This window comes from Primulina huaijiensis, chromosome 3 (assembly GCF_012295235.1).
Source record: "Primulina huaijiensis isolate GDHJ02 chromosome 3, ASM1229523v2, whole genome shotgun sequence".
Taxonomy (NCBI): Eukaryota; Viridiplantae; Streptophyta; class Magnoliopsida; order Lamiales; family Gesneriaceae; genus Primulina; species Primulina huaijiensis.
The window spans coordinates 18,555,027-18,579,567 of NC_133308.1; the positions used below are offsets into that span (position 1 = coordinate 18,555,027).

At 36.9% G+C, this 24,541-nt stretch overlaps 1 protein-coding gene across 5 annotated transcripts; it reads left to right on the plus strand.

Annotated features, from left to right (window-relative positions):
• Window positions 1-1,458: 1,458 nt before the first annotated feature.
• LOC140973575 (K(+) efflux antiporter 3, chloroplastic-like) lies at window positions 1,459-22,739 on the plus strand. Of its 5 annotated transcripts, XM_073436489.1 has the most exons (20): window positions 1,492-1,586; window positions 1,721-1,785; window positions 2,539-2,922; window positions 3,300-3,401; window positions 10,868-10,948; window positions 11,839-11,940; window positions 12,876-12,953; window positions 14,122-14,190; window positions 14,371-14,421; window positions 14,503-14,616; window positions 14,705-14,806; window positions 15,083-15,217; window positions 17,195-17,376; window positions 17,457-17,592; window positions 18,279-18,350; window positions 18,426-18,524; window positions 21,022-21,183; window positions 21,520-21,609; window positions 21,687-21,848; window positions 22,311-22,739. In XM_073436489.1, exons 2-20 carry the CDS (start codon window positions 1,750-1,752, stop codon window positions 22,566-22,568), a joined length of 2,415 nt encoding a protein of 804 aa, XP_073292590.1. In that variant the 5' UTR covers window positions 1,492-1,586; window positions 1,721-1,749; the 3' UTR covers window positions 22,569-22,739. The 5 variants fall into 5 exon arrangements, with proteins under 5 accessions (XP_073292588.1, XP_073292587.1, XP_073292586.1 ...); XM_073436487.1 differs by lacking the exon at window positions 1,721-1,785 and having other exon boundaries at window positions 1,459-1,586; XM_073436486.1 differs by having other exon boundaries at window positions 1,472-1,796; window positions 21,687-21,824.
• Window positions 22,740-24,541: the final 1,802 nt, after the last annotated feature.

The following is a 24,541-nucleotide window of genomic DNA, read 5'->3' on the forward strand; positions in this document are numbered from 1 at the left end:
TACAAATTATTAATTTATTTCTGTCTTTATATTTTTCTGCTTCCCGTAAATCACGGTGTTCTTTTCTTTTCTTCTTTTTATCTTTTTGTCTTTCAGACAAATGTCTTTTCTTTCTATAAAGTTTTCCGTCTTTATCTTTAATTTTCTTCTTACCTTTATTAGGTAGGTCCATATCAAATTGATCACAAAATTTACCTAATTGTTTTTTCTCAAGTAAATTTTGTCTTTTAATTTGATTATTTAATTTTAATTCATTACAGAGAGCTAAATCCTCTTAGATACAAGTACTAATTAATTTAACATATGTATAATTTTCATATGAAATATATATGTCATCTTTTCGTAATATTTTACGAATTCTTTCGGTAAAAAGAAAGGGTAAGCCATCTATAAATTTGGCTTTCCAAAGATTATTATTACAGTCTGGTATCACATAAATACGAGAGAGAAAAATATCTTTATACCATCTAAAATCAGTTAAAGTTTTAAATTTTAGATTACTTAATAAAGTACGAATTTGTTCACCATTATCAGTGAATCTACCAGTAAAATGTTCAATCGTTGTCATTATTAATGAATATACTGTATTTTCTAGCTGAATGTTATTTTCAACTTTTATTGAATTTAAAATATCATCTTTTTGAGATTGATTGAGATAATTATCCCACCAACCTTTAAGTTGACCAGTAAAACCAGCTATAATCATTTTAGCAATATTTTTGTCATTATCGCCTAAAGTTTTACACACAATGTTATACATAAGCATTCTGTGAGCAGTATTATAAATTTCTTTATCACTAAAACCATCTATATTATATAATAAAGTTCAATATATTGTTGTATTTTTAACATTATTTCAAATGATAATATGATGTTGGTTGCAATATCGTTTTGGAAAATAAAACAAGATAAGAGAGGACATTTATTTAATTATTTATTATTGTTGTACCTAAAAATTAAAACCTTGACCGCTTTTTCATTAATAAATCTGGAAACTTTGACTAATGGACATTCTTCTAGGCTAAATAATTTTGTCCGAAAGCAAACATCTAGTATATCTATTTTCTTATTTTTATTTTTTATTTTTATTTTTTGCAAAATAACCTTCAAATACCCAAAAAAAATAAATGCCAAAAATTGTATATTAAAATCTTAGTCCAATAAAATATTATATTTTAAAATTTCTTTGATAATATATCTGTTATCAAACCAACATTTACATTATTTTGGAAGTGCAATTTGATGCTATAATTTTTTTTAGTTTCAAAATATCGATATTAAATCATTCATGGGATGAAAAGATTATATAATTTGTCTGATATAAAAGCAAGAAATAAAGATTATAATAAAATAAAACTCCCAATTTTTTTTTTTTATTTTTTTTTGAAATTCTAAAAAAAATGGGTTAAAAAGAATAAGATTTTGTTATTCACTCGCCTCTCATTTGAGAGCCCCCGTGAGTGGTTCGGTATCACTAATTTGCACATCACTTCACGAAATCATCCAAAACTTCTTTTTTGATCCTACGACCGTTGAGATAAATGTCTGCGCATGCACAAAACGTTCCAAATTTCAATGGCCTAAACGTGTGGCTCTACTCCTACTATTCCTATTTGCACTCTCCAATACATTTTCTTGATGAAATCCCATTTTTTTTAACCCAAAAGTCAATCTTTTGTAACAAATTTAGTGTGTTTTAAATGGTTTATATGTTTAGCAGTGTAAAATTTCGTTTTCTTGAATGTCAATATGTTGGATGCAGTGGCGTGTTGCTACAACCCCAGAGTAAGCTTCTGGTATGCATTATGAATGGCTGAAAAGTGAAAATTTGGGGAAAAGTGCAGAGCAATCACTTGTGAATGATTATCTTGGATTCTAATTTAGTTGGTAGCTGAATCTTGATATGTTTTCGTGTTCTCGTCTGCATATATTCATTTTTATTTTAGGTACTAAGGTAATTTGAGGCATTAAATTGAGGCCTTGAGGGTGTCATTCTTGGATAAGTTACTTGTAGATACCAGTGTTGCTTAATTTGAATGAATAAATCGAGGTGCTATTCTGGCTATTGAATATTTGTGAAATACCATCTTTGTAGTGCCTATGATTGGGCTAGTTTATTATGTTATCTTCTGCGAAAAATATGGAGTTTGATGGTTTTCTATTAATGATAGTAGAATTTTCAGGTTGGTGTATCGTGCAGGGAATTTATCAAAATTATGTGGTTTTAGCAATATCAAGAAACTCATAATGTGGTTTGAGGAATATCAAGAAACTTATGAGTTAATGTTTAATCTAATTTTAATTTCAAGGAAATTGAAAAAAAAACTCTCAATGTTGTGTAACTCTACCGGGAAATACTTGTTCTTGAAATTTCCTTAAGATTTGGTGTCAAAGAAACCGCAAACGGCAACTTTTGACAGCTCCGAACTGTTTGACATTTCATTTTTATATAGATGTTTTTTCCAACTTATTTCTTATCATTGTTTTTGGATGAAGAAAGACAAGCTCATACTGCCCTGCATCCTTTGTGTGACGCAGGGAAGTGACATCGTTTTCCAGGCCAGTTCAATTAAAAGTATATCTTGTGTCCCACGTCAACGCACGCAAAATCTCGATGTCTCGTGTTCTTGTAGTCACTTAGCACATGAGCCATTATTTTCAATACATCACAGGATAAATTATAACCTTCTGTACAAAAAACAAAATGTTTTCAAGATTACTCCTTTATCATCTCTTGGATGCGGACAAGGATTTTGCTTTCTTATATACAGACACATCGAAAAGTTCAAATTCCGGGTACACTCATCACTTGATGTCGCCAATGCTGTTGATGTCATCAATGATTTGGGCATGGACACTCTGACATTCTTAGCAGTGACTGTATTGGTGGTTCCTGCTTTCAAAAAAATCAAAGCTAGTCCTGTAAGTTGACTTTCAGCTCGAAATCTTGAAATGGTGATCTCGAATCTTCAGACGATCACGCATTTCATAAAATATTTTGGTCAAAGTTGAAATGCGTCAATTTCTATATAAAGATACAAATTCTTCAAGGTTGAAATTGAACTAGACTCTATGAGGTACAGAAATAAATGCCTGTGGCATTTTATGAACATGACAAGTCTATAACCCTATTGACTACACTTGGGTACATACTTGTGGATTCATACCTTTTATGGAAACTATCTGATTCCATAATTTAAAGAACGGTCATAATGCTGAATAATCATTTTTTGGTGATTAGTAGTTTCATTGTGGAAAAATTAAATTAACAGGGTGCTAATTGTTATATTTTGTTTCAGATACTAGGTTTCTTCTTCGCAGGGATTGTGCTCAATCAACTCGGCCTCATAAGAAATCTCATCGATGTTAAAATTTTATCTGAATGGGGGATTCTCTTCTTGGTGAGTTCAAAAATATTTTTTCCCCTTACATTAGCGATTGGTCTGAAAACTATCCATGTGGCTCGTTTAAATCAGAGAAATAATTTATTTCTCATTATTGGCACTGAAGCTCGGTGAGGATGTTTGGATCTGTTTCTATACTAATCTATCTTGTTGTCACGATGTTGCTTTATCGACAAAGACTAAAAATTCCAGTGATGTTTCTACCAGATAAAAAATGGTACAACATTTCTACCTTGTCAATGTAATGAGTCAATTAATGTTGAACAATTTTGTTTCTGGAGAAGCAATTTAAAATGTTACTGTAGTTATACTTTAACGTGATGTAATTATTGAACTAAGAATGAATTAGGTTGAGCTGTCTGATTGTCTTTTAATCAGAGAGATGAGTTTTCATTCTCCCTGCTCTTTTTTTTTGAGCAGAAACTAATATTATTAATGAAATAAGTATTACATAATAAGCGGATGAGTAATCCGCACAATCGATAACCAATAAAAAACCATTACAGTGATACTATTATGCCAAAACAAATTTCCAATCCCTAACTAAATCTGAAACAGACACATGACTGAAATCTTTGTCATTAGCTGTCCAAGTAGCCACCCTGAACTTTATCTTCTCCCAAACTTGGCCTTCGTCATCGTACTGTTCTTTGAAATTTCTGTTATTTCTCTCTAACCATATAGACCAAAACGTGCAGTGGACGATCAAGTACCAGAAGATTGTCGTCTTTCTGCTCCAAACTCCCCCTGGCTCAATAACAAACACACATGCTGCCCTCTGTGGGAGGACGTAAGTGAAACCCAATTCAAGCTGAATTTTAGTCCAAATTCCTCTTGCAAAAGAGCAGTGAAGCAACATATGGTCCTGATTTTCTTCTTCATTCCGGCACAACGTGCACCAATGCGAGCTCAACACACAATTCGGCCACCTTCTCTGCACTGAATCACAAGTTGGTAATTTTCCCAATGCAACAATCCACGAGAAAATTTGAACCTTTTTAGGGACAGGTACTTTCCAGATTTTTGCGTGGTAGGCGAATGACGAGAAAGAGTTAAATGGAAAGAAAGAATTGTAAAAAGATTTGACAGAGAAAACACCTGAAGAATCCCCCAACCACTCTCTGAAATCTCCCACTCCCACATCTAATCTAACCGATTCTAAAACTCCTAGAAGCTCAGCAAACTCACCCACTTCTACCTCATTTAAATCTCTTCTAAAACGCACATCCCATTGAAGTGAAGGACCGCTAAAGTCAGATGCGAAGAAACTATTTATTGGTTTATTAATTGAGGTACGAATCTGAAAGATAGATGGAAAACGCTCTTGGAACGATTGAGACCCTCCCCCCACACATCTTCCCAAAAACGAATGATGTTACCTCCTTTTACTACCCCTCCCACAAGTTGTTGAAACGCCGGGTAAGAACGAGAGATGTATTTCCAAAGGCTTCTAAATGTCGAATTCTTTGCTAACCCTGCATCCCACCCATTATCTTGGACTCCATAGATGCTTGTTATTACCTTTTTCCACAACGACTCCCTTTCCACTGACCCTCTCCACCACCATTTCCCCAATAATGCTCTGTTTCTCAAACAAATATTTCCCAGTCCCAGTCCTCCCCTGTCCTTTGGTCTGCTCACCTGCGCCCACCCAACAACATGACAATGCTTGTCTCCATCTGAGCCGTCCCACAGAAAATCCCTCATTATTTTTTCCATGTGCTTCTCTACCCGTCTTGGAACTCTAAATAGAGACATGTAGTATGATGGCATTGCACTCAACACTGACTGTATCAACGTTAAACGACCACCCCTGGATAGAAATGACTTTTTCCATGAGGCCAATTTCCTTGCCATTTTCGATAAGACTGGTTCCCAGAAAATCAATTTCGTAGGCTGACCACCGAGAGGAGCCCCTAAATACTTGATCGGCCAAATATCTCTTCTACATCCAATAGCCAGAGTCAAAGCAACAACTGTCTCTTCCGAGTGATTAATCCCCAACACAGCACTTGTATCCCAATTAACTTTCAATCCTGATTTAGTCCCAAAACACGTAAGCATATTTGCTAAGGCCATTACGTGTCTCTCAGTCTGAACCAAAAACAAAGTATCGTCGGAAAACTGAATATGTGAAATCTCCAATTTCCCCCTCCCTACCTCGAGTCCTCTAACCTCATCCAGCCCCTTGGCCTTATCTACCATTCTTCCCAAAGCATCAACGACCAAATTAAAGAGAAAAGGGGATAATGGATCACCCTGTCTAAGTCCTCTTTCCCCTTTGAATTTTCCCCTCGGCCTTCCGTTAATGAATATCGAAAAAGAGACATGTGAGACACACGCCATCATCCACCTCTTCCATCTCACACCAAATCCTTTCATTTGCAGCACATAATCCATAAATCCCCAATCGACATTATCATAAGCTTTTTCCAAATCAACTTTGAATATCCACCTTTTCTTACGTTTCCGTCGATATTTCTCAATCACCTCATTCGCAATGAGACAACAATCAAGTATCTGTCTTCCCTTAATGAAAGCACACTGGTTCTCCGCTACAGTACTTGACAAAACCTTTTTCAATCTGTTAGTCAATACCTTAGCCATGATTTTATACAAGCTCGTCGTCAAGCTAATCGGTCTAAAGTCCTTGATCTTATAAGCTTCTTGTTTTTTAGGAATCAAGCAGATATACGTTTCATTTGTGATACCATTAACCACCTCACCATCATGAAATTCATCGAACACTTTAAATAAAGCATCTTTGACCGTATCCCAATTATGTTGGAAAAAAGCCAATGTAAACCCGTCAGGCTCTGGTGATTTCGCTTCATCACAATCAAACACCGCTCTTTTTATCTCTTCACCCGAAAACTTAAGTTCCAGCTCGTCCGACTCGCTCAATTCTATGGGACACCATTCCACCCCTTCGATCTCTCTCCCCCCCAAACTCCTTCCGGTTTCCTGTACAAGTTTCTGTAGAAATTGATGATGTGATCCTCGATTTGTCTTTCGTTTGTAATCAATGTCCCGTCATCCAATTCAATTTTATCTATTATTGCCTTATTCCTTCTATTTGTCAATAAGGAGTGAAAGAATTTCGAATTCCGATCCCCTTCCTTTAGCCACTTTAATTTTGCTCTTTGGTTTTCCATTTGAAATTTCTTAAAATACAACTTTTCCAGTTCACACTTAGCTTCCCTTCTTTCATCATTCAAAGATTCCGACCAAACTCCCTCGGCCTCGATCTCATCCAAACTCTTAATCCTTTCTGTCAACTCTTTGTATCTAACACCAACAGCCCCAAAAACCTCTCTGCTCCATTTCAAAACTTCCACTTTGATTCCTTTAAGCTTATTCATGAATTTATACTCTTCCCACCCCTGGCAAACCGCATTGTCCCACCACACCCTAACCAAATCCTTGAAATTATGTTGGGACAGCCAAACATTTTCAAATCTGAACGGAGGAGGTCCCCACCGCAACTTAGAAGTATCAAGTATCACGGGCCAGTGGTCTGAGGTAATTCGTGGTAAGACCATTTGCCTGAAATTCGGAAATAAAGCTCTCCACCCCTCGGAGAACAGAAATCTGTCTAACCGGCAACAAATCGGCTGTGCCCTTAGGTTTGACCATGTATAGCATTCAAAAGTGGAGGATCGTGTAATCTCAGCTCCTCGATCAATCTGTCAAAACACAACATGCTAGCTGTGTTGGATGTACTGTTTAGTTTCTCTCCCGTATTTCTTACCACATTAAAATCCTCTCCCATACACCAATTATCACCACAGATAGAACTCAGGCCTGCTAATTCGTCCCAAAAATTCTCTCTTTCTCTTGGTTTCACTGGACCGTATATGCCTGAAAACCACCACTTTGTATCTTCACTCCCACAAATCTCAATGGACACTGAGAAATCCCCTATCAGATTATTGCTCACAACAACCACTCTCGGATCCCACATGACTAGAATTCCCCCCGCAGTTCCAACCGATGGTAGAAAAACCCAATCAACAAATCTAGATTTCCACAAACTGGCAACAAAACGATTATCCACCTGTTGTTGCTTAGTTTCCAAAATCACCACTAAATCCGGAGCTTCCTTGCGAACCACCGTACGAACCAACTCTCTCCTTTTTGCCGCACCTCCTCCCCTTATATTCCAAGCACAAATCTTCATAACACAAAGATTGATCCCTTCGAGGTCGATCCTCTTTCATAGTTAATTTCACACTTCAATCTGTTAAGTTCTCTTTTTAATATCCCAATTGATTTTTTCACCCCAGACCGACTTGCATTTTCTGTACTCCCCCCCAGTATCATCAACACATATACTTTTATCCAAATTAGCCTTGTTGGAAATCTCTCCCTCGGAACCCGGCGTTTCAACCCCCCTAAAAAACCACTAGACATCCCCAAGACTGAGAAGGACGAAGGTGGTAACAGACAGTTTAGTGAGAAAGGATGATTAAGAAAAGATGAATGAAAGCCTGTTAGTACCTGCCCCGCATCAGGTTGTTCATTAACTGGTGGACCCGCTGGAATTGGTTCAGCATGGTGCGATGAATCTTTCATCGGTGAGAACAGCCCCTTCATTACCGAATCTTCCTCAACTGATTTAAAAGACTCCTCTGATCGGTAAGAGTGCTGGCTTTCAGAATCAGAAATTTCAAGCTCATTCTCGAAAGAATCATCCTGCGAGTCATCAAAATCTGGGTCTTCTCTATCATCAAAATCGTGGCCCCCCTGCTCCCAGCAATCTTTGTTTGTAAAAATTCCTTCAGCGCAATTCCCGTCCTCGACAATTCCCACCTTTCCTTTACTTTTCCTGGTATACACTTTCCCATAGGAAGGCACCCATGGATAACTGCTTTTCGTGATACCCGATCGATTTTGATCCATGGCAACATCTTTACTCATAAAGTGTATTGGTGAATTTCTGAAATTTTCGACTTCTTTTGAAACAACATTCCGTAATATCTTGAAGACCTTTCCCCCCAACTTTGAATCTACTGGTTGGTTCTCTGCAACAAAGCTTTGTTTATGATTCTTTATCGAATTGATTTCCTGCGTAGTTGAATTCTCATGCGTAACAGGATTTGTTATTTCATGATGATCATTGCCAATTGTAGCCTCAATATCCTTCGTGGCCACATTTTGCATTAAAGTAGTATTCGCATCTTCCCGACCTCCAGTAGGCCGATACTTGGGCGCCTCCTTCCGCATCCTATTCATTTCCAAATTTGTGTTACCCCATCCCGCCAGTGTTTTCTTGCCGTTTACTAGTACTTGTGCATATGTTTGGCGCTCGTAGTGTTCGTAAGCTTTGGAGTCAAACGAATCTACCCGAATTCTAATCTCTATGCTCCCCTCCTCAACTGGAATAATCAAGTTGTTATTAATAAATCCTCCAGCCGCTTCACCTTAATCTTGGCTGCCTTAAGATCGCGGAAATGCTCTGTATCCTTGCTAATATCCAGCAACCCTCCACATTGATCCTCAATAATTGTAAAGGTGTAACTGGACCATAAATGCCAAGGTAGCCCCGATATGCTAAGCCAGCTATTACAACATCTTTCTACCGCATCTACTGAGTTGATATCCTGTCTCCATGCCTCAAACATCAAGGAAATCCCACCATCGAAGAATCCTCTACGCAGCTTTAAGAAATATGAGAACTCTTCTGAATTCGATGGCCACCACACCGCTTTATTTGCTTGGAACGGAAACAATTCGACTACTTTGTTTGGAGAATTCCTGAGGACTGTTTGAATGCGATCCCAAGAAATATTGACCCTATCTTTTGTAACAATAAGTGCTTCATTCCACTTCAATTCCTTTATAGCCCTGTCAGTGTCCTCTTTAACTGCCATTGAACCTCGTTCACGTTTCCTTTGCATTGATCTATCATCGTAATTCTCTGTGAGTCTTCTCAACGTATTGTACTCATGACTATGTTCATGCTGTATATCTCGGTTATAGTGATTACCTGACAGAAGCTTGCCCATAGTAACCGATATGTTCTTCCATCCCCCTGATTTGAATCCACTCGGCACAATTGTGATCTGTTTTCTTCCTCTCGATCCGTATTTGTTAACCTCAACAAAACTACCACGTTTGTTAGTGAATCTTTGTACCGTGAAGACCGCATTCCTTCCTCTAAAACGATAGAACTCAGCGCATGACCCGGAGTTGTCTGTGAAATCCTTGAATCTTGAGCTTAACCACCATGCCTCCTCCCGATCGAAATCCATCATGTAGCTCGCTCTCCTAGTTCTTTCAGCCCACCATACCGATCTGCCCCCATTACCCAACCTCAAGGTGAAAACTTTTTGTTCAATCTTAATCACTTCATCCCTACTAGGCAACCCAGACTCCAAACCCCTTCTGATTGGAAAGTTCATAACGACCTACCCACCGCTTCTCTGACCTAAATCCGCCGGAACAAGAGACACCTTAGCCTGATAAACGCACACCCAACAGAGAACCCCCGGCGATTGCGTCACGAAATAAAAAGCTAGGACGATAGCTCTGCAAAATGATATCAAATACCTGTGGTGGATGTCGGAATCAAATAACCTTAATAACGAGGAGAACGGAATAGGCTGGAAAAATGAAAGTGAACCGTTGCTTCGAGAATGAAACAAAGGAAGGGCATTTTCGTATGATATCGTCTAGGTAAACTAGAAAAACTTAGAATGAGCTGGCCGCCGACGGCCGTCGGCCGGCGTCGGAAACGGAGGGAAGCGCTCGGAATAAGTCAGGAAAAGAGGATGATGATAGAACAGTTGAAGAAGCCGGTAGCTCGATTTTTGAAAATGAGAGAGAGCATTTTCAAAATTTTCTCTCACTAGGCTTTGATACCTCCCTGCTCTTTCAGTAGGCTGCCAAAACAATCCACTCATTCTCACTTTTACAATTTGATGATTGTGTGTTAAGAAACTTTTGAAATATGTTTATGCAATTCTGGGAAGTTAGCTTGGGACTAATGGGCTCACACAAAAGTCACTTTGACTAGGTGTAAAATACCTGCATCGAAACTTGTAGCAGTTAAATGGTTAAGCTTGAAAATTTGTTTCGAGCACAAGGAGGCAACAACAGAGGTTTCAAAACTTAGAGACACATACAGCTTTTGTTACTTCTAGCTAACAGTTTGTTTGATAAATTTTGGAATTGTATATATAGACTGTTGGTAGCATTAGTGGAATGTGACAACCAGTTGATTACACTGGAAGGTCACAAATTTTGTTATATTTTGTTTATGAGTATTGAATTGTAGAGTATTACTGGTAGTCGACTGGTATTTGAATTTTTTCATGTGTAAAGGTATTATAAATTTTCATTGTTTTATTATATTTTGAAGTCAGTTTTCTAAGCTGTTTAGGCTTTTTACTTTGCATTGTCAAGTTTGTTATTCCTACTGAAAAATGTCATCTGATGTTGTCAACTAATGTTTCTTGCAGTTATTTGAGATGGGTTTGGAGCTCTCACTTGATCGATTGAGAGCTCTTGCGAAGTTTGCATTTGGCCTGGGGCTAACTCAGGTATGCTTTCACAGCAATTATAGCGTGATGTACAGGGTGTGGATATGTGGTTCTAAACATGCAAATAATTCAAATAATGGACTAGGTTGTAGTTCTTTATTTTCATTTAAGTAGTGTAACACTTGTCCATGCAAATATATCATAGTGTATGTTTGGACTTTCTAGTGAACATCAGAACATGAGAAGGACTTCTTGAGCTTAAAAGTTCCGATGCTTAATGTGAATCTTGTCAAAGAGGCTAGACTTCACCCTGTATATCTGTTTTCCACCTGAATGTTTTTGCTGTGCATCAACTACTGCACATTTAGATGCAGGCACTTGATTACTTTCTTTTCAAATATTGTAAAATATCCACCTTTCTCTTTAGCAACCACTTATTAAAGTCTGCCCTGGTGCCTATCTGCTTGCACTTTATCGTCAATCAGGAACATGTATTCTGCCCCAAGTCCTTTCTCAATCCACAGTTCTACCCACATTTCTGCCCCAGCACATTTTTCCATCATGATGCCCATCGTGTTTTCTTATGTTCGTCACGTGCAATGGTAGTTATTTTCTTGTCCTTGCTGAAGAGCGATAATTCATTCACTGGCCTGGGATCTGGCTACAATTTGTTTTTGTATCCCCAGTTCTGATTCTTCGTGCGGATGTGGCTACAATGAAGAGTATACTCACAGACTCACCTAGCGACCAAATGTTCATCCCCAAAGCTCCCTTTTCTTGTGCGGGACAATGCTTTTCTCTTTTGGCTAATGAAACCTCAATACCATATCTTGGATTTTTTTTCACATGATCACATCTCGCACATCATGATCCTTTCAGCTGTAATATTGGACAAATGCTAATAAAATTTTGTATAACTCAGTATTTTTTGTGGTTTTTCTCTGTTGAAGGTTTTATTATCAACTCTCGCATTCACGGCATTTGAGCTTCCCCCAAATGGTGCTGTCGGAACAATAATTTTGGAGTTTCTGTTTCACTCGAGACCTGATTTGGTAAGAATTTTTTTTACCAGCCAACTATTCTAATTGACAGTGAGCTGTCTCAAAGGTTGATCTTGGACTTATCTGTATTTTGCACTTAATATGCTAAATGAAAACAGGGAATTCAATCATGGTTGACAATTTTTTTAAACAGTAATTCTAAAAATTACTGATACTGTTGTTTTTCTCGAGCTGTGGCAAGTTGATATTTATCAATCATACTAGCTTATGTCAAATTGGCATTTGGCTGGATGACGATTTGGAAAAGATAAGAGAAAAATAGAGAGACAAAAACTGAATATTTCCTTCAAGGACAGTGGTACGGATAATTAGAGAGCAATTCTAGGACTAATTTTAGGAGCAGTGAGCAATTCTAGAAATACTTTAGAACTATAAAATCAGAATAAATTAGAAATTTTCTATTACTCCTGATTTATGCTTGTTCCTAATATAGGAAAAAAAGAAAAGAAAATGGCTAACAATCCTTTAATTGTCTCATGGAACAAATATTTCTTCTTTAGCATCCTCTTGACCTGCCATATGCAAGGAAGCAGTTCTTTTATATATTTTTGCTTTTGAGTCGCAGTTTATGATTTCATTCTTCATAATAGTTTTCAATATGATATATACTACCTAGAAGCCACCATCTATGTTTATGCAGTTCCTATTTTAATATTCCCAGGTGAATTCCTAACTACAGGTGCAACCTGTTACAGTTGTCGTGCATATTGTGATTGCTGATCTGCCAACAGTCGATTATTGTAACCTCATGCGTTGATGTCTTTTCTATGTATTAGACATACAATGAGTGTTAAGCACTGAGATTGCCTGATGTCTTGATTTATTATTATGTCATGTTTTTATTTGTACATTTGTTATTATTTTTTAAGTCACTGGTATTGTCTTGTCTTCTGTTGGACCTGCAAGAGAGTTGTCAAAAATTGTAGGTCAATATTCGAAGTGTTGATGAAGCTGTGGTAATTGGTGCTGCACTTTCGTTGTCGTCTTCAGCCTTTGTTCTTCAGGTATTTCAGCTTAAATGATTAGAAAAGAGGATCATTTTTTGTATTCAGACACTTATAAAAGTGCACATTACTCTCCAAAAGATGCCAGATTTTTCTCTAATATTTCATGTCCTTTTTAATCTCCATTTTGTACCATCTAATCTAATCTGTTTAACTTATGAGGTGGTAGTGCGTGCATGGAACTTTTATTTGAGTATCTTTAGAACCTTTATCATGTATAAAACTATATTACATGCAAACTAATTCATCATGCAATAATTTGATTCCTATGTCAAAAAGAAATGTTACGATAGTATGATCGTCAAGTCTCGAGGTACCAGTTAGTAATCATTAGTTCATAAAAAATTATGATGTTTATAAACGGCTGTATTGCATGTTTAAAATTCTAGATATTCTTTTATAAAGAACTAATTACCTAAGGTATGATTAAAATACACTAGTACTGGATTAAAATTTTTAACCTTTACTACTCGCATGTTTGTCAACAATTCCTTGGCCAAAACAATTATTTGTACGCATCACCGTTTTGTCTATCATGTAAACACAGATGCTTTTTATTGTTTATAATTGATAGTGTGATCTTTAGTACACAATAATCATTAATAAGCTATCATAATGGCATTTTGAAACATATTTCCTGGTTCTAAAGCCTAACACCAAGATGTAATACAATCATTTTCTTGAAGTAGTTAGCTTTCTCCTCAAGGAGTTATTGAGCATGCTAATAGTTTTGTGTCATGTGCTAAAACTGATTTTAACTCTCCTCATTTTGAAGACTTTTCAATCGTATTTATTTACTTATAATGATGGTGGTGCGTTGGGGACTGTGGACTGTAATAAGCTCAAGTTTAATCTGTGTGCGTTTTAACTCTCCTCATTTTGAAGACTTTTCGATTGCGTTTCTTTACTAATAATGATGGTGGTGTGTTGGGGACTGACTGTAAAATGCTCAAGTTTAATCTGTACGCGTTTTAGGGGATATGGCTGTACCAGATTGCTTTTCTCTGATATAATTTTTGTCTGTGATTCTCTCAGCATCTGTAATATTAGGAAATGAAGAGAATAATCCGATTTTGATACGACATGGGTTGAGTCTTTTTGGATGGTTTAGTACCACCATATATGCCTCTTGGGTCTTAGTGACATTATTATTTCATGTGATATATAGCTTCTCGCAGAGAGGGGAGAACTTCCAACTAAATTTGGCTCGGCAACACTGGGCATACTTTTATTCCAGGTTCTCAATTTCATTTTCTTTATCCCTTGTTTCATGTATTTTCTTATTTTTCTAAATATTTCTTATCATGCTCTTGCTTTCCCTTTTTTCCCCCTGAACTGGCTGGGTTGGTCTTACTCAATTCGTCATAACATTTGAAGTCTGTAACCCTTTTTTTGGTCGTATCACGCATATTTGTAGGACATTGCAGTTGTCCCCCTTCTCGTTGTATTGCCGGTGTTGGAAAGCCAGGTAGTTTAAATACTTATTCTTCCAAGCATCCTGACGCTGCTACTCAACTTATACTGGCACTTCAATCTGTATAATCTGCAGAATTTCGCGCAAGAAAGTATTTGGCCAATGCTAGCTGAAGCAAGTTTAAAAGCTTTAGGTGGACTAGGTCTGCTTTCTCTAGGAGGAAAATATTTTCTGAGGCGGGTTTTTGAGGTCTGCATTAGCGTGGTTTGAGGAGAATAAATTTTCAGATGCATTTTTGTATATGCTGTAGTTGTTGAATCTTGGTTGTTCATTGCAGGTTGTTGCGGATACTAGAAGTTCAGAAGCTTTCGTTGCTCTCTGCTTGCTGACTGTTTCTGGGACATCACTTATAACACAAAAATTGGGCTTCAGTGACACGGTTTGATTTCGTATCTTTTGTGAACTGATGGATAAGACTGATATAAACATAGTTGTCAAGTTGAATATTTCAAATTTTATTTCGGGTATATATGTTGACATTTTGATAGATTCTGAGACAAGGTAGATGTAAGCATATTATTTTGTTTTGCACCATATTTTTATAAACAATTCTGAACCTTATAGGTAGATGTGATTATGATTTTGGGGGAGAGGTTTGTGTAATTTGGTCCCGAAGCATGGGAAATAGATGTATTGTTCATATATTCATTTGCAGCTAGGAGCTTTTCTAGCTGGGGCTCTTCTAGCAGAAACAAACTTCCGCACACAAATTGAAGCTGACATTAGGCCATTTAGAGGATTACTTCTTGGGTTATTTTTTGTGACGACTGGGACTTCTATCGACACACAGGTATTTATTTGTCTTGTCAGTTTTCACCAGCTTAGATTTTATCGTTACATTCTCGAGCAAAGGATCGTGTTATAGGTTGATTGATGAGGAAATCTGAAGATTCCAGATTCCCCTTCTTCTTATTAGATTTTCTACCCTTGTGACCAACCATATAAAATGTGACGAGGCTCGATTTAAGAGAACCTCAAGATCTCAACACTTTTGTTTGGAAAATATTTGATAACTTTTAGTCAAGGCAAAATGAACATAAATACAAGAGAGTCCTAGACCACCAAACGCTAAAGAAGATAAACATCAAATCTGAAAAACAAAACCAATCCTAAATGCCAAGTCCTATCAAAATTCAAAATAAATTGATATGTGAAAATCCAAATCCTTGAGCTTGAAACGGCCATGGTTGTTGCCTCTGGTAAACTTGGATTCCTGGACTTCCTCGCTTTCCTGGATCGTTGCGGTGCTTGTGACATCACCCACGCCTTGAGTACGGTGGTTGTCTGCAAACACGAGGCGGGAAACACTGCACGAATAATGAAGCATCTTCCCAAGAAGCTTCAGCTGGTGATAAACCGTGCCAATGGATCAGCAATTCCATCCTGCCTTTGTGAACATGCTGGTCAAGGATCACCTAAGGAGTAGGAAGGGTCTCGCCTGGATGGAGAGAGGCAAGCGTGGGCTCGCTGGACTCAATCCCAAGGAAAGGCTTCAGGAACAACTGGTGGACTCCAGAAGTTCCCGCTTATAAGAGACTGAACCAACACATGCCAACACCTTATAAGGCCCATAGAACCTGGGAGATAACTTCCGATTAGCTCATGCGGACAAACTCAGATGGCGGTAAGGCTGAAGTTTCAATAAAACCAAATCATCCACATCAAAGTGCAACTCCCGGTGGTTGCTGTCGTATTGCACTTTCATATGGTTTTGTGCATGCAACGACTGATACCTTACATCTTGCAGCACCTCATCCCGAAAGAGTGACACATGATCCACAGCCTCTAGGCGAGCAATACCTAGGCAATATGATAACAGTCGAGGTGGCTGTCGGCTGAAGAAGACCTCAAAATGTGAAGCCCACAAAGTAGAGTGAAAGCTCGTATTGTAGCAATATTCAGCCCAAGCGAGCCACTCCACCCACTTCTTCATGTAATCAATCACATGTAAAGCACCATAGATACATCTCTAAAACTCTATTAACAACCTCTGTTTGCCAATCCGCTTGTGGGTGGTAAGAAGAACTGGAGCAAAGCTTGGAACCTTGCAACCGATTTCCAAAAAGAACTCATAAAAGTAACATCCCTATCGCTGACGGGATTCGGGCAGCCTGTGCAGTTTAAATGCATTGTCAAGGAAGATTCTGGCCACCGAAGCAGCCGTATAAAGGTGTGGCAGGGCAATAAAATGTGATCGATCAACGACGACGAAGAGCACATTTTTCCCATGAGAAGAGGGAAGACTTTCGACAAAAACCATTGAAATATCCGCTCAAACCTGATGTGGGATAGGTAGGGGTTGCAGGAGCCCCGACAGCTGAAGTTGTTCAGCTTTATTCCGTTGGCAAACAAGGCAAGTGGCAATGAAGTCCATCACATGCTGCCACGTACCCGCCTAGTTGAAATCATGAGCCACCCTCTGTAAAGTTTTGATACCCATCATGGCATGAATTGTGGACAAAAGCAGTAATACGAGTTATCAAAGGCGAAAGCTTTTGCAGAAAAATCCGATTTTTATACAGAGACCGAAAAATTTATGTGGTTCGGCCATAAAGGTCTATATCAACGACAAAATGTCTAGAGGGTTGACTATATTAATCCTCTCTTAATTTAGAATGCATTTCACTTAATATCAAATCTGGTGCCAAAATATATTCTGTAACTACCTTTACCTTTACGTAATCTTCTTCTCAAATGTTATTTTCACCACGCTTTTGTCCTTTAGAAAGTTGGTAACATGTTTTACAATTGTACTTGTTTTGTGCAGCTTCTTATCCGAGAATGGCCAAATGTATTTTCACTCTTGGCGGGGTTGATAACTGTCAAGACATTGATTATAACAGCAATAGGTCCACGAGTTGGATTAACTCTCCAAGAGAGTGTAAGGATAGGTTTGCTTCTTTCCCAGGGAGGTGAATTTGGATTTGTTGTTTTCTCTTTAGCAAACAGGTTTGTGACTTTTCTAGATTGAGTGCAATGTTCTTTATTTGGGTTTCCTATTACAGGCTAACTTTTACACACTTCCATAGGCTTGGTGTGCTGCCACTAGAGCTGAATAAACTTCTCATAATTGTTGTTGTTCTGTCTATGGCACTGACCCCCCTACTCAATGAAGTAGGAAGAAAGGCAGCTGATTTTATTGGTGAAAAGTTTGAAAATGAGAGTGTAAGTCTCTGAAAAGCATTGAATTTTATATATAGCAACTATAAAGGATGGGGCTAAATTATAAAATGTACACCTGTTAGGCTGCTTCAGAAATGGAAGGAGAGCGGAAAAATATAGTAATTTGATTAATGAACGAAAATGAAATAAGACATTTAAGATAACTTTTCCCAGAGTAAGTCTCTTTTGTACTCCCTCGCACTAGCTACTAATATAAAATGGAATATTCTCAATCAATAATCAACTTCCTCTCTCCCTTCTCTAATATGTTATCTGCTCACCCCTTTCCCACGTAAATTCACTCTTGGGCCTTAGGCCTTCTTTTATATAGTATAATGGGCTTTGATTTAATATCATAATCCCTAACACCACCACAATAATTAACATGGTTCAATTAGATAGCGAAGTTAATTTGTACCTAAAATAACTATCTTGTGTTGTAAACATCCACACTGGCACAAAGTCTCGATGGAGAACACTTGGTGGAATGATTAGCTAAAGGACAAGGCCACTTCTTTGTATCTTTCATTAGTGCATTTTTAGGCAATCTACAAGGTGTGACATCCTGATCTATGAATGCTAAGACAGCTTTGTTTTTCTCTTGTTACTTCAATTTCTTAAAAACAAATCTATCTGAAATATTTAAATAATACTTTTGAGTTATTGACTGAAGCATTATGATGATGCAGAAAACCGATGACTCAGTAAATTTTAATGCCAGCGAACCTATTGTTATTGTTGGATTTGGACGAAAAGCTCAGGTACAGCAGTTTATAAACTATTTGTTCAGCTTAACCGCATTAGTTGATTTTGATCGACAATTTCTCGTGTTCAAGGTTCTTGCCAATTTCTTATCCACTCCATTGGCTTCTGGGATAGATGGTGTTGCAGGATGGCCTTATGTTGCTTTTGATCTTGACCCTTCCATTGTGAAGGTAAGTGTTAAGAAAATCACATGAGAATGAAAAATCAGTTTTTGCAAGGAATAAAAAATGTTATGAAGGTTTAGGTGTAGTGCTTACTTGTTTAGTTTTGTGTAGCACACTACTGATAGTGCTGGTGTTATATCGCGTGTTTTTCGCTCACAAGCACATGATGTCAAGTTTTAGTATATGATAAGTAGAGTATCGTTCTTACAAAGAATGAATAATTGATATTACACTAAATATATGAAATGAATCTGAACTTAATCCTATTTATAGCTTCAATGATGTAGGATAATCGATTACTAAAATTTTGCAAGAAACATATTATGGATTTGCAAACGAAGATCAACTAGAGAGAGAATTCTAGATGTGCGATATCACTCGACCTTCCACCATGTTTAGTTTCTAACAGCATGTCCACTACAAACTCTTCAAATTTATTAGCCAAGAATTCACAAAATGATCTATTCTTTTTCCCAAGTGATGAATAGAATTTAATTATCTAATATCGATTCTAATATTCCTATTAACAATCAAATATTAAATAACATGAACAAAACAATAATTCCTTCAAAGGCTTCAATGGAATTATAGGCCTTCTGATTTGGTCATTCTTCAGCCCTTCCTTCTCTCTTTTCCTTCCATTTTTCAATGCCTTTCTTTGTCATTTATGCCACAAGTATTTAGTTGTTGCCTAGTTTCCTACAAACGATAAAAAAGACAGCAAAACTCATAACACCGCTCAAGAAATAAAAAAAATCTAAGTTAAATACATGCAATAGAAATACGATAAATTGCACTTATCAAATATCACAAACTTAGACTTTTGCTAGTCCCAAGCAAGACAAAATAATACAAAAACAAAGAAATAGAAAGCCTACGAATCAAAATACGAGAAAACAAAATAAAGTCGTGAAATACAGTGAAAGAAACAAGCCTCAGAGATCTAACGTTTGAATCTTCCATCGAGTGTTCATCAGTTCTCGCTCAAAATTTTGTATGTGTGTGTGATATGCCAATCCTATCCAACCAATCCAACACCCGGATATAATCATGCAACTGATGAACTTCACAAACTCCTAAATTCCATCACGTAACTCACGTTTCTAACCACCGTCTTCCAAGTTCAATCCTTACTTACACAGATGAAAATGACTTTCCGGGTGAACATTGGGTTCAAAGTATCATCCAAGTCAAGTCAAATATACCCAACAATAATTCAATACATCAGGATGTGTGTGTGTGTGTGTGTGTGTGATTTGATCAAGATCCATACTTATCGAGAGTGTCTCTCGAGCATCCATTGAATAGGTTTGATCGATAATCACAGGCCCAAACAATTTCAATAAATGCCTAAATCATCTCTGTGCTCGTAAAAAACTACCTAGCATCAAAAGGCAGTCACAGAGTATTTAAGAATTTATTTGTCTATTTAGAATCACCGAAGTCACACAACTGTTCTCTAAGTGTTACGGCTGGCGGATGGTCATGGCTGACGTGCATAAAAAATGTGAAAAATTTAGGAACACTCCTACATTCAGTTGTGTGACTCGCTTTTCTCATCATTGGCCACAACTATCACTTCTTCCACCTTATGGACTCAGCAGTTTTTCTTATCAGTGATCTCTCACTCGGCCATTGGTAGTTGTTGATAGTCATTTGCTCGAGCATCTCACATGCAACCTCAGGCGGCCATTGGTAGTTGTTGATAGTCTTCTGATTTTTCTTTTCTTTCTCGCTGCAGTGTAGGCGCGGTGGCGCGCCTGTTTTTGAGAGCAGGGGTGCCTTTAAAGTGTCATGGGTGCGCCTCTTGTTCTGATTTGGTCATTCTTCAGCCCTTCCTTCTCTCTTTTCCTTCCATTTTTCAATGCCTTTCTTTGCCATTTATTCCACAAATATTTAGTTGTTGCCTAGTTTCCTACAAACACAACAAAACACATAACACCGCTCAAGAAATAACAAAAATCCAAGTTAAATACATGCAATAGAAGTGCAATAAATTGCACTTATCATGTTACAACCACCGAAATCATCAAGAATGGAGAATAGAAGATTTAAGGCATAAGCTGCAATATAATTGCATATATAGATAATATTTCTCAGGTTTGCCTCTCTACAAGGATTAAAACCACAACGTAGCAAAAGCTAGTTCAACCCTCAAAATATAGAATAACTGATGCCCAAACCCTAGCTAACTCCCATTTTTTTAATATATAATTTCCATTTCCTCTTCCCCAATTCACCTTTTCTAGAACTCTCTTCTACTTGATTCTTGACTAATCAGATCCCACTAAATTTAGGTTCCTAACACCTAGCGATAATTTTAATGGAATCAAATCTTAGTTGTTCTTTTCTTGGGAAATGTTTCAAATTAATATTTGAAAAGTTGATTATGTTTGAATTTTGTACATTTTCCCTGAATCTTAAACTTATTTGCTCCATGTTCAAAAAAAATTTATCTTATGATCTGATTAAAAGTTTCATTTTTTGTTTTTTACCATGATAGGCATCTAGAAAACTTGGTTTTCCAGTCCTTTATGGCGATGGCTCCCTTCCAGCAGTTTTGCAGTCTGCTGGTATCGGTTCCCCCAAAGCTGTGATGGTCATGTATACAGGGAAGAAGAAAACATCCGAGGCTGTTCAGAGGATCCGTCTCGCCTTCCCTGGGGTAAATTAATCTGTATTTCAAACAATCCATTGTATTCTTACTCAAAAAAAAGCAACAAATGAGAGTAGGTAGGCCAGACCCAAAATATTTTAGGAAGTGGGAGGGAATTGCGTGTGGCTTGCTAATTTGAAATTTGAAACTACCGAAGGAACAGAATAGCCAATTCACTTGGTCATGTGTGGAAGGTGAAAAATAATCCATATTCTTAATTGCGTGTGGCTTGCTAATTAGTTATCTATTAATCGTGAAGATTGGCATGTCACACAGAAATTTACTCGAAGGCTTTACCAAGCTTATAGGTTTTGTTTAGTACATTTGTAACATTTGGCATAACAGGTTCCTATATATGCTTGGGCTCGGGACATGATGCACCTCTTAGATTTGAAGAAAGCGGGTGCAACTGATGCAATTCTTGAAAATGCAGAGGTATCCTGATCTCAATATTTAATAAGGAACGTTTTAGAATGATAAAGTGTTCAGACTGGTTTTATTTATTTTTGCAGTCAAGTTTACAGCTGGGCTCTAAGCTTTTGAAGGGACTCGGTGTTATGTCTGATGATGTTAGCTTTCTGAGCCAGCTTGTACGAGATTCGATGGAATTACAAGCTCAAGACGCGTTAGAAAGGACTAATGATCCAAAGGTGAATGTCATGAAGCCATTGCAGGTACTTAATCACTTGAACACACATCACAGCTATCTTGCATATGCTCAAACTTCTAGAAGAAGTTGTTCTAACATGATATCAGAGGGCGGAGGTTTCAATTTCAGAACTAGTGTGCAAATCCCTTTTATATTCGGTTGAATTGGTTTTTGGATGATTTTTCTGGGTTTTTTCGCACAACACCTGATTGACATCCACGCATATGCCGTAAATATTAAGTTTGAACATACATTCCCTGGTCTCCGACTTATACGCTAAGGAGCATTTCAAGTGTAAAAGTTTACCGATCATCTTTCATAGCTTGAGCTTTTGGGAAATCTGGTTCTAGAAACACTCCTAGTTTTTTTGAATATTTTCCCCTTAAAACTTTGCAAGGATGGCAGTTTCTGATGTATTATTGTGCTATTACTTTTGTATACAAGCTTAACGCACGAATTTTCAACGAGACTTGATTGTTTTTGAAAGGTGAGAGTGGTGGACTCAATGGGAGCACCTCCCTATTCTAATGAAGATGAACCACAGAGAATTAAACGAGCCAATGAAGACATCACATTGGACTCACCCACGACTACAAATCAGTCTTACAACAGCGAGCTTGACTTGAATGATGAAGAAGCTAAAGGCGTCTTATACTGTGAAATTGATGCAGAAAACAATACGCAATCTCTCATCGACGGAGTTGACATGAAGAATCCAGTAGGTGTTACCAGTGAGGATACTTAGTGGTTTCTGAGGCATGTCTAAACGTGAAATCATTGATGTTCCCGTTGGAGGTGTGTAATCAGTAATTAGGAGGAGGCTGGAAATACGAAATTTTGCTGAATTCATTAATTTTTGTTACCAAAATACATTGAAATCCTGCCTTAATCCAACAAAGTATTTTGACTCTGTTCATATCTGTTCATCACAACTCTTCTGGGCCCATAACAAAAATAATCAATTCTTTTCATATATATATATATATATATATATATATATAAACGAAAACAAAAGAATTGATATTTGATCAAGTAATTGAACTTAAGCACATGAGGTTTTTATGCTTTAAATTATGTTTGTCCTTAATGTTTGATTAAAACCGCTAATTTATTTATTTGTGATTATATATTTGCAAATAAAATTTTGATTTTGAACTTCTATTTGAGGTAAGCATTGATATAAATTAATTTATTTGAGTATTTGAATGTAAATTATGAATTTATCACAATCTTGCGTATCGAGTTTATGATTAAAATGCTTAATTATGTTTCCATGTATTATTAGTTATTCTTATTATTTTATTTTATGCAAATAATAATCATAACAATACTTAAAAATATAATAATTACTATTGTTCACTACAAGAAAAATGATTTTCCGCAGCACGTCATCAACGGCATGCATTAAAAGCACGCTGCGAATATTACTTTTAACGGCGTGCACTCATATGTGCGCTGTTGATATTATTGCACTTGACAGTATTAACGGCGTGCATTACTATCCGCAGCGCGCGTTTATGTGTGCCGTTAAAAAATTATATAAACGACAGCGTGCATGTAAATGTGTGCCGTTAATATTTAGCGACGATTTTTTGAAAATCGACGCAATATTTATATTAGCGACGGTTCAATACAATCGTCGCAAATTCAAATTAGCGACAGTTATATTATAACCGTCTCTAATAGCGACGGTATAAGTACGTCGCTATTAGCGACAAACTAACAACTGTCGCCACTGGCGACAGTTTAATACAAAACCGTTGCTAAGAGCGACGGTAAAACCAAAACCGTCGCAAATTGTCTTTAAATATCACCAGTCGAACCATTTCCTACCACACCACTTCATAACACTTAAAATTTTTCTCTCTTAAGCAATTTAAGTTTCGATTTAAGGTACGTTTTTTTATTTCAATTTTTTGTAAATTTTAAGTGTTAGTTAAGATGAATATTGTTAATATAGTGTACGTTTTTTTAAGATTTATTAAATTATAAACGTAATTTTTTTTTATTGTAATAACAAGTTTAGCGACGGATTTGGCATAAACCGCTATGACTATCAACAGCGTGCGTAGGCGCGCCGCGAATAATAGTTTTAACGGCGTGCGTGCGGATAATTGCACGCCGCGGGTAATCTTGAACTTTCAACAGCTTGCAACTTTGCAGCGTGCAATGTGCGCCGCGAAAAGCGAATTTGCGCGCTGCGAAAAGCCATTTTTGTTGTAGTGGTTGTTTTATATAGGTAGTATAAAAAAATTAGTATAACAATTAATTTATTTTCACAAATAAGATAAATATTCTTATTATAAATATTGTTACTGTTGTGAAAAAGTAAAAATTTACGGTAAAAAGTAAAAATCTCAAACTCTCAAAATTATCACACTACACACTTTATAATATTTTTCTCTCAACTCAATTGTGATTTTCTTCACAAATGAGAGATCTATTTATAGAAAATTTTTACAAATAATCCAAAAATAAAATACATCATTACCTACATCATCACACACTAATTTTCAATATTCAACACCTAATTTTACCTAATTTTCAACATTCAACATTCACATTTTCAACACAAATATTTTTCACATTTTTAAATAATTTTTCAACACTCCCCCTTGTAATGATGATCATAATGATTGTCTTCATTACGTGTTTTTATACTGCCTCGTTAAAAACCTTACTAGGAAAAACCCATTGGGATAAAAACCATAGTAAGGG